The 11,219-nt window shown below is 38.9% G+C and overlaps 1 protein-coding gene across 1 annotated transcript; it reads left to right on the top strand.

Moving 5' to 3' along the window:
• The first annotated feature begins 6,725 nt into the window (after positions 1-6,725).
• On the top strand, positions 6,726-10,413 carry LOC103956956 (oligopeptide transporter 1-like). The gene is made up of 7 exons (XM_009369015.3): positions 6,726-6,807; positions 7,193-7,638; positions 7,740-7,837; positions 8,048-8,620; positions 8,861-9,128; positions 9,208-9,390; positions 9,796-10,413. Exons 1-7 carry the CDS (start codon positions 6,726-6,728, stop codon positions 10,411-10,413), a joined length of 2,268 nt encoding a protein of 755 aa, XP_009367290.2.
• Positions 10,414-11,219: the final 806 nt, after the last annotated feature.

The following is an 11,219-nucleotide window of genomic DNA, read 5'->3' on the forward strand; positions in this document are numbered from 1 at the left end:
CACGCTGTCGAATCTACCCTACTCTGAATATGGACACCCACCATCCTGGACCTGCGCACACTTTAAACCCCCCAAAATCAACACCTACATATTAAAAAATTCATCCAAAATATACAAAATGGAAAAAAAATTTCCAGTTGCAGGAAGATCACGATTTGGAAAGGGGACATGGTGTTGAATTTATGGATTTATCAGGGGAAGGGGGTTGATGGGGTTCCAAGGATCGGGATGGGGTTCCAGATGAGAGAGACGGTAGCCATGACGTTAGCATGGCATTAGATGAGCCGCCTTCTTCCTTTATCGATTTTAGGCTGGCATGTGGACTGGCTTGGGCTGGGTGCCAATCTATTCCATGAACTGGAGTGGATTGGCTGAGTCTCAGCCTGTTTTTTCCACTAGGTGCCGGCCTTTTTTGCTTCCGGTGGAAGTGCCCTAAAGGTCTGTTAAAAATAGGGGTGAGATTTATTTTCGATTCCAATTGGCACCAAAAAAAAATAAAAAACTAAAAAAAAAAAACCCTGAAAGGTTAAACTTAACGCAGGCAAAGTAAGTACAAAGGTCAAGGGGTGAGCCAAAAAGGCTCCAATAAAAAACTATAAGTACAGTGAAGTCGATACAAACTAGGAAAAACTAGTCATCATAGAAACAGACATCCACTTGCATAACCTTAACGGTGTCCAAAAGATATGAGGCTGATAGATTGGCTGAAACCATCAGCAGCCCTGAATGGTGAGCCTGCTGAGATTACTAGATATGCTTTGCACCACAAAAATGTGCAAACCAATTTGATTTTGGGTTTCTAGTAGTATCTTTTTTTTTCTTATTTATTTATTTATTTATTGTTAAACAAACGATATCTACACTAATGGAGTGGACGAATAAGCTAAGCTTCACAGTGGACTAACCATAATAATGTGATTCAGATTTACCTTTAGCGAGAATAGAATCTAAGACCTCTCACAAGTGAAAAATAATACCACTAAATAGTAGTATTAAGGGACTTCTTTTCTTAATTTTAAACAAGAAAGAATGCCCATCGACTCTTTGTTTTCTCTTTGCCTGAAGTGTGTGCCCAGCTTATATCGATTCGAACAGGACCGTTAGGAGCGTATCCTTTTCACAAGTTTACCAGACTTACCAGAAAGAGTTCCAAGTGGGGGTGAGGTTTGAGCCGTCTCTTAGTAAGAGTTTGATGAAGGTTGTAGTATAGGTGGTCAGCGGATTGCATCACCAATCACTATCTTCGTGCAGAAATGAGTAATTATCTCATATTATCTTGCTACAATTCATAAACATCATATCGTACTCTAGTAGTTCTTTTCCAACGATATGTGTTTGTCTCAACGCATCTTTCCATTACTTCACTACATGACCTTTTTGTTCATGAGTGCGTGGATGTCGAAACACTTCTAGTAGATTTGATCGGTGCGTTATGGAACAGTACGAAAGCGCGATCGAAGAGAGAATCGAACGATCTTTGCACACTCTGAAGTTGCGAGGCAAAATGGAAAATTGTGCACCCTTGGGAAATTACTGCTTGCTTATCGAGACAACAAATGTGTGGTCGATATTGCGAGTGGCCGACTGTTGTATCGATAACTTATTCGTTGGGTTTGTTAAGCAAGTGGGCAGGTAGACCCGTCTACGATAGATGTTACTGAGTAGTCATTGTTAGGGCTCGACCCAAAAAATTTTCTCGAAGTACATGACGTTACGTATGCTTGGGCGAGACCCACTTTCATTTTCGTTTTGGTTTTCAGTACAAGTATTTTAAATTACCTTATTATAGTTATATATTGTAATTTTGATACTTATATATGTCTTCGGGTAGGTGCTGTAAGAGCCTACGGGCGATTGATACTTATATATGCCTTCGTCGGGAGGGGGTGTTGTAGAAGCCTACGGGCAATTGATACTTATATGCCTTCGCGGGGGGAGGGACTGATGTAGGAACCTACGGGCGAATGAAGTGTTCTAAATGAAATGTTCTAAATGAAGTGTTCTATATGCCGTTGGGTGATACTAATATCACTACTTAGCACATTATATGATATATGTTTTACAAAAGGTTTCATGGCATGCTAGGGTTTTCGAATAACCTATTACTTATTATGCTATATGAGTTTTCATAAACTTTGGGGGTTAGTACGTTATTAAAGATTAACTATGTTAGTACTATTTATATATCAACTTGGTCCACTCATGTTTTGTTTTGCGCCCCCTCAAGACTTAGAATCAAGACGTACAATCCCGATGTCAAGGCACTCCCGCATCGACATCTTCGAGTCCTCTCGGTATAAGACCCTTCCTTTTGTTCATTCAATTTTATATTATTCATTTTTAGTGTCTCGGATTAGTTGTATACTCTAAACACGTTCCACAATTGCATATTCATTATAATTAAATTTACAAGTTTTATTTATGTTGGTTAATTGTTTTTAGTTCTCATGCATCCTAATATGGCTTCGTCACCTTCGGGTGTTGGCTAGCACGTGCCTACCTTGGTGTTTGAAGAATATCAGGGTCGAGCGTGTCACAATATCTTAATTGTTCTCTTAAAAGAATTCTTACAATTGAAAATAGATCGAACAATCTGTTTACGGAGTTGAATGTCAAGACAAAATATTCAGAGATGATGGATGGATTCTATCAATGTTTCATTGTTTTTCCTAATGTTTAATGTTATTTTTAATTGAAACAACCCATCCCTACTTTTATGATTTTATTAATTTTAGAAGAGTGAAAGGACGAAAATGCCCTAGAAGCGAGATAGTTGGCTTTTGTTGACCGTCATTTCGTGATGTGTACAAGTTTCTATTTTACCTTATTCTCAAAGTACTCGACGGTACAAATGCGTAAGTGCATGCAAACCGAAATCAGAACTACGGCAGATGTTTTACGGAACTACAAAGTCGAAAAATACTTTTGCATATAATTACTATTTTACATTTTATATATTTCTCATAATTATTATATTATTTTAGTAATTTTATGAGATATTTTATTTCTTTAGTAATATTTCTGGTCATGGGTCCCGCACCTCAACTCTCCACTCCACCTATCCCGTGTCTCCTTCTTTTTTTTGAACTCTGTCTCTGTCTGTGTGTGTGTCTCTCTCTCTCTCTCTTTTCTGCCATCCCATTCCGTTTCTCTATCTATCATTTCACTCCCCCTCTCTTTCAAACTCACCTTATCTCTATCATCTTTGTAAATACAGAGCTGCATAACACACACCGGGAGGTTTTTTCCCCAGTTTTTTGGTAACTGACCAGCCATTTTTGGAGCACTTTTCCAACCGGCTCCAACCGTGTTTTGACCTCATGATGGTATGATCTTGTTCCCCTCATTACGAGCTTCAAATATATAGGTAGAAGACTAAAAATGGTTAGGAGCGAACTAGAAATTTTCCTTCAAAGTTGGGATGAAATACCTTAAATTCTGGAAAACTTAAACCATGACCATTTGGCCACTTTCAAGCCATTTTTCCGGCCAACACCAACCTTAAGGCAGCGCATGCAGTGGTGCTGTGAGGAACCCGAGGTCCCTCCTTAGGTTCCTCGACGTGCCGAACCCGAATCCACCCTTCGTTTTTCGAAATTCGACCGTTTTAAAATAGTTTCTTTAATAGTTTTACTTTGTACGAAAAATGCGTTATACGTTAATACGATAAATAGTTATGTTAAATGGTTTTGTTTCTAGGCAAAATGCATCGCAATGACTTTCGACGCTACGAGGTAGGTTCGACTCGACGACATGATTTGTGAGTGGGGTTTTTTTTTTTTTTTTTTTGAGAGACTGGAAATATGCATAACTAGGGAAAAAGCCAACAATACAAGGAAAGTCCACTGGGGGGACAAGCAAAGCAAAATAGAAGAAGGGCAATGTAAGGGACAACAGCCAAGAAACGCTGCCACAAAGGCCAAGCGTCGTCCCAACACACCACAACACACAACACTTACGAAGGGCAAGGAAGGTCATCCTTGTTGAGAATGTGAATCAATGAAGATGGGGGTCGTCTGACCTAAGTTTTATTGCAGATCTCCATGTTCTTCCTCGATGCCAAAAGGTCCGTTGTCTGGTTGGCCCGTCTTGGAACCCACAGTGACAGCCCTGAAGAAAGGTCCCCACTCTTAAGATATTTTGAAATATAGGGAACATTTCCCAGCTGAATTCAAAGAAAAGACTACCTTTAAAGAATTCAATTCCGCAACAACCCAACCAATACCAAGGTTGGCTGCCAACTCGCACCCCTTAAGCATCGACATCGCCTTCGCGAACGCCACCGATAGAGCCAAAAATAACGAGCTTCTAAGCCGCCACAAATTGGCCCTGATGATCACGCAACACCGCAGCCAAACAAGCCCTACCATCCACCGGGGACCAGTTAGCATCCACGTTGATTTTGATTTAGGGGTCGGTAGGGGGACACCAACGAGGAACAGGTCTGGTAGAAGCAGTGATAGATGTAGCAATTTGGGAGCGTGGAGCCTTTGCCTCCCAAAATGAAGCAACAAAGAAAGAAATAACATGCATCACCTAGGAAAGGACAACAGCCATAACAGTAAAGACATAATTACACCTAACCTTCCAGATGTACCAGCAAGAAAAAGCAATAACTGAGAGGATCCTCGATCTATCTTGTTGGTGGAAGCCCACGTTAATCATACCATGGATCCAGCTGAGAAAGGAAGAAGCTCCACCACTAATAATCTGAAGGCTGAGCTGACCACCAAACCATATTGGTGCCACCCCAGGACAAAAAAAAAAGCATATGTATAACTGATTCCTCCTGATTTTTACAGATTGGGCGCACAGGTGAGGAGACCGACCGTCTCAAGAATAAATCCCTCATTGTGGACAACACCTCATTTATATATATATATATATATATATTGGTTAGTTTCCATATATACAATTATTAATAAATTCTCTACGTGATTGCCATGATTAAACTTATGTTTATAAGAAATGCCTTATTGTTGGGAAATGATGAAATAATCCTACGAGATGCTCAAGTAAGCTCACTATAAGGGGATGCCTTAATTATATTTATGGTCATGAATAGTATGATATTGACTAGAATAGTCAAATCACTGTGGCATGTTTGTATTTATGTAGTCTGCTCATCATTGCTGCACCCTGGTGTTAGTACTCACCCAGGGCCAGGGCCAGTCTTTCACGTGTATGTTCACATCCGCACCGTATGCTCACGTTGGATCCAAGTAGGTGCCAGTCCTGTCGTACAGGTTGCATTAGACAACTCCGACTCACAGGTGACCACGAATAACGTCAGTCTTCATGTGATTATAGGACTAGAGCGTATGTTATTATTACACCCAGTCATGTCGTACAAGTCGTATTAGGTGACTCCGACTCTTATGCTAGCATAGATTGATGAGCATCAGTTCAATCGTACAAGTTGCATTAGGCGATTCCGACTTGTGTGCTAGAATAGATTGATGAGCATCTGATTTTATTATACTACTGTTGAGATTTCAAATAATGGTTGTCACGCTTTTATTTATGAGATATTGTGCTATAATGAATTCTTGAGTTTTTGCAAGCTACGGTAAGTATTTTTATACTATACATAGTAAGTATATTTTAGAAACTATACTTGTTTTACGGCGAGGGGTTACGATGTTTTCAAAAAGGTTTTTATAAAACTTTATTTTTAGGCCCACTCACCCTTGTTTTTCGCTCCTCCAGGTCTTAGTAGCAAAGCTTTCTTATCAACGAGGACTCTTGGAAAATCTCAGTATAAGTGGATATCTCTGAGGGTATAATTCTCAATCCACTCTACTATACTTTACTTATGCTCTGACGTCACGTGTGAAATGGGTTCATTCCCGCTCACCAGTGCACTCTTATATTTAGGCACATTCAGGTTTAAATTTATTCACATTTTCCACATCACTACGCTTTATGGCTTTGTCACCTTCAGTTGTCAGCCAACACAACTTGATTCAGAGTCTTAGTGGACATTCCAGGTCGGGGTGTGTCATTAATTGATTTTCTTTTTCTTATTATTTATAAAAGTTTTTAACTTATTGAGTAATTAAGTATAAGGGTAAATTTGTCTTTTTATAGACAAATTTTCGACCAAATGGGTATTTGTGAAAGTGTATTAAAATATGAAGGGATGTTGGTGTAATGTTTCAAATCTAAAAAAATTTTGTGAAAATTCAAAAAACCTCAAGGAGGTATTAATCTCTACTAATTAATAAAACACTCATTGTCAACCAAAATCTTATGAAATTACCAGTTTAACCCTCTAATTAAAATATAACATAAATAAGAATATATGGGGCAGAAATATAATTTCACACAACCAAATTTTGTTGTTTTTTTTTTCAAAGCCTCATCTACATGTAATCCTAACATATCTCTAATTTAAAAAAAAAAAAAAAAAAAAAAAAAAAACTAGTGTAATTAACACTAAGAGGGTTTTCGTCAGATTAAAACTTTTTTCCAAATTTAGATACATGGTTTTATGTGAATTGACTAACAATCTGCAGAGACTTCAGCAGATGGTTAGTAGGCCGAAACACCTAGCATTTCCTTATTTTGAAGAACAACAGTCTGTCTCCTAACAAGCTAACAAAGTAAACAATAAGGAATTTGTATATAAAGAGTGCCATTTTCTTGTAGCCATTGAGGGGTTTGAAGTAAGTTTCGATCGAGAAAAAGGAGGGGGAAAAGAGACCAGAGAGAAAGCGATAAAGATGGTGGGCGGCTTCAATGGCTTCGATGGAGTCTCTGAAGCAAAGTTGCCCGGCAAGCTTCAATCGGACATTGATGTCATCGGTTGGTAAACCTAGCCAAGTAGTGCCCCTTATGATCTCTGTATATTTTTTTCTCAACAAATTTATCCACAAAAACGTAAATTTTCTGGGATATACACTAAAGTGAAAGGGTTACAGACCTTTATTTAAACATAAATAAATAATTAAAAAAATTAAAAAAAAAAACTCGAAAGACACTAATAAAATGGCAAGAAATGGACGGCTTATTGTCTTTTTGTAACTATTTTCCTAAATTTTAATTTAAGAATATATGTATATATGCATTGTGTATCCAATGATTAATTATATCAAGTTGTCCGGAAAATTTCATGACTAACATCGTGGACGGTGAGGGGCCAAGTAATTCTGGCATTTTAATCCGAACTGTTTCCGATTTGTTGATGTAGGTGATGATGAAGTGAATGACAGCCCCATTGAGGAAGTTTGGCTAACTGTTCCAATAAACGACGACCCTTCACAGCCAACCTTGACATTTCGGACATGGGTTCTTGGGATTTTATCTTGCGTGATTCTTTCTTTTGTCAACAAATTCTTTGGGTTCCGAACGAATCAGCTGTCCGTTTCTTCAGTCTCCGCTCAGATTGTTGTCCTTCCTCTAGGAAAGTTGATGGCTGCGACCCTTCCAACCAGAAAATTCCGAGTCCCCTTCACAAAATGGTCGTTTACAATGAATCCAGGGCCTTTCAATCTGAAAGAACATGTGTTGATCACCATATTTGCTAACTCAGGAGCAGGCGGTGTTTATGCAGTACACATCATCACGATTGTCAAGGCCTTCTACCACAGGAAGCAGCATCCTGCAGCAGCCTTCTTGTTAGCACAGACTACTCAGGCAAGTTTGGATACCAAAGGCTGATTTACGACTAGGGTTTCTTTTGTCTGTTTTCTTGTTCAGCAAGTCATTCTTTTGTTGTGAAATTTGAAAGCTTTCAGATGCTTGGGTATGGATGGGCAGGCTTATTCAGAAAATACCTTGTTGACTCCCCTTACATGTGGTGGCCTGCAAATCTGGTTCAAGTTTCTCTCTTCAGGTATGTTATTACTAAATCCTCTATAATGAGAAAACTTCTCTGCAACGGAATGTCATTGTGTAGATATTTCAGTCAATCATGCACTGCTATGTGGAAAAGTTATGACCTACATCTGTGCGTGATTGGATTGAAAAAAATTATCACTTAAATAGAATGACATTTCTTTGGATTTCTATCTTTACTGAAGAAAATTATAATTTTGAATGGCAGGGCATTACATGAGAAGGAAAAGAGACCAAAGGGAGGCCTTACTAGGCTGCAGTTCTTCCTCATGGTTTTCGTATGCAGCTTTGCTTACTACATTTTTCCCGGATTTCTCTTCCCCTCCATCTCTGCTTTCTCCATTGTTTGCTTGCTATGGAAGAGCTCCATCACTGCTCAACAGATTGGTTCTGGCATGAATGGCCTTGGCATTGGCTCTTTTGGCTTCGATTGGTCCACCATTGCTGGCTTCTTGGGCAGCCCTTTAGCCACACCAGGGTTTGCCATTATCAACTTGTTAGTTGGTTTTGTCTTGATCCTCTACATTCTTACCCCCATTTCTTATTGGTCCAATGCGTATGATGCTAAGAAGTTTCCAATCTTCACCTCTCATACTTTCGACTCGACGGGCCAGACCTATGATCTTTCCCGGGTTCTGAATCAAACAACTTTCGACATCGATCGTGAAGCGTATAACAATTACAGCAAACTCTATCTCAGTACCTTCTTTGCCTTCAGTTATGGCTTGAGCTTTGCAACTCTTACAGCTACTATTTCACATGTTGCCCTCTTCCATGGAAAGTAAGTTCTTATTTCTTTTCAGCATCATTTTTAACTTTGGGAAGTGATTTTCGAACTCTTGTTCTTCATGTGCAATTTCGACTTGTTTTCTAGCCTTTGGATTTAATAAACCAAAGCAGACTTATCGAGGACAAAAACAATGAGAGGAGTGCCGAAGGAGAAAACAGGAGCGTGAAAATCAGTGCCCTCAAATCAAAATCTTGTTCAAAGCTAATTAATAACTTGTTCATACATGATCAGATCAATCTGGCGTATGTGGAAGAAGACAACTAGTGTCGTGAAAGATCAAGTTGGCGACGTCCACACCCGGCTGATGAAAAAGAACTATGATTCTGTCGCTCAATGGTGGTTTCAACTCATCCTTGTTTTAATGGTTGGCCTTTCCATCTTTGCTTGTGAAGGTTTTGGAAAACAGCTCCAACTTCCATGGTGGGGAGTTTTACTGGCTTGTGGCATTGCCCTATTTTTCACCTTACCCATCGGCATTATTCAAGCCACAACAAACCAGGTATGATCAGCGTGTTGCGAATTTCATCCAAAGAGACTCATAAAAAGTTTCGATTTACCATTTAATTGTATTTGTGCAGCAACCGGGGCTGAATGTGATCACGGAGCTCGTTATCGGGTATATTTACCCGGGGAAGCCTATTGCTAATGTGACATTTAAGACATATGGATACATCAGCATGGTACAAGCACTCACTTTTCTTGGTGACTTCAAATTAGGTCACTACATGAAGATCCCGCCTAAGTCAATGTTTATTGCACAGGTAACTATAAATCTATCAATATTAGCAGCAATATCCTTGTTTTAATTGTTCGTATTTGTGATATAATTACTCTTACAGTTCTTCTCTGGACTAGATGCCCATTCTTAATTAAAGGACCTACTGATAATGTGTTGATAACACATTATCGAAGCAAAATCCATCCTAAACTAAGGACGTACACCTTGCATAGAGAATTTCTAGTTAATTACACTCATATGATGAAAGTATTCCCTTCTATGATAAAAGCGCACTAAACTTTGGTTTATATATGGCTTATTATTTGTTCAGTGTCCCTCACTTTTACTTCCGATTAAATACCTTTGTTTTATTGTGCATATATATATATATTTTTTATTATAATCACACTTATATGATCTGGGATGTTTTTCTTATATATATGTTCAGCTAGTGGGAACTGTTGTGGCTTCAAGTGTATACTTTGGCACAGCATGGTGGCTTCTCGAATCCATCGAGCATATCTGCGATACATCAAGTTTGCCAGAGGGAAGTCCGTGGACATGCCCGGGAGATGATGTGTTCTACCATGCTTCGATCATATGGGGGGTCATAGGCCCACTCCGAATGTTTACCAGCTATGGAGTCTACAAGGAGATGAACTGGTTCTTCCTCATCGGCCACCTTGCACCCGTTCCAGTTTGGTTCCTCTCAAAGAAATTCCCCAACCACATGTGGATCAGGCTCATCAACATGCCCATAATCCTCGGTGCAACGGGCTCCATGCCGCCGGCTAAGGCCGTGCACTACATAACATGGTTTACAGTTGGTATTTTCTTCAGGTTCTATGTGTACAGAAGGCACAAGGGCTGGTGGGCTAGACATAACTATATTCTCTCTGCTTCTTTGGATGCTGGCCTTGCGTTCATGGGAGTTCTCATGTATTTCTCCCTTCAATCTCAGGGGATCAATGGGCCTCAATGGTGGGGTCTTGGAGGCAGTGACCAATGCCCATTGGCCGAGTGTCCAACGGCGCCCGGGGTTGTTGCCAAAGGCTGCCCACTTTAATGAGATATGCTTTCAAGGAATCCCATCATTTGTGTTCTTAATTTCATTGTGGATGCCATAGCCCAGTTTCTTTTCTATCGTTGATGATGATAATCACGTTTCATCATGTACAGTTTGATTTGGTTTTAAACTACTTTAATTTCAGTTTAAGCTTAATCAAGGTTAATGAATATGATTTCTCTGATTAGTTATGTCTTATCCTCTTAAGGCATTTATAATCATGCTCTCTATTTTAAGTTAAATTTTAGCTAAAAAGACTATAAAGTTATTTTAGGAACTCCAGAAAGTTACTTTAGGAGCTCCCTAAAAAAATTTATACCCCAAACACACTCTAGTTTAGAGAGTTAGTTTAGAGAGTTACTAGAAAATGTGTCAGTGCTTTGTTGTGGACATTGAATGTATTAGTCACAACAGGCATGAATAGTTTCCCCACAAAGCAACTAAAACGATGTAATATCTAAGATCCAATGAAGTCAAATTGTGCTTGCTATATATGGATATGCATGCTATAAGAAACATCCATTTGTAGACAGCAATGTGTCATCAATATCATAGTTTCAAGTAATCAATCTACTACATGGAGGAAAAAACACATAATAGGGAAGTAGAAAAGTAGAAGACATAATACTTGGGCATTTGGCAGGAATAGTAAGTTTCTGAAAAAATTGATAAACCATCTTACAAATTCAATCGTTAAACTTTATACTGTAACCCAATACAAAGATAAAGTTATACAGTTTGTTTACAAATCAAAACGAAATGCTGCTATAATCTGCAACCACTATGAATCATAAGATGGTAAATGA

This window comes from the organism of the source record quoted next, unplaced genomic scaffold, assembly GCF_019419815.1.
Source record: "Pyrus x bretschneideri cultivar Hongxiangsu unplaced genomic scaffold, Pyrus_bretschneideri_v1 Contig51, whole genome shotgun sequence".
Taxonomy (NCBI): Eukaryota; Viridiplantae; Streptophyta; class Magnoliopsida; order Rosales; family Rosaceae; genus Pyrus; species Pyrus x bretschneideri.

Bases quoted from the DNA above. Each gene is read 5' to 3' on its own strand.
- LOC103956956 (XM_009369015.3), top strand. From the start codon at position 6,726: ATGGTGGGCGGCTTCAATGGCTTCGATGGAGTCTCTGAAGCAAAGTTG. The intron at 8,621-8,860 runs GTAAGTTCTTAT...ATACATGATCAG, and splicing joins GTTGCCCTCTTCCATGGAAA to ATCAATCTGGCGTATGTGGA. The intron at 9,391-9,795 runs GTAACTATAAAT...ATATATGTTCAG, and splicing joins AGTCAATGTTTATTGCACAG to CTAGTGGGAACTGTTGTGGC.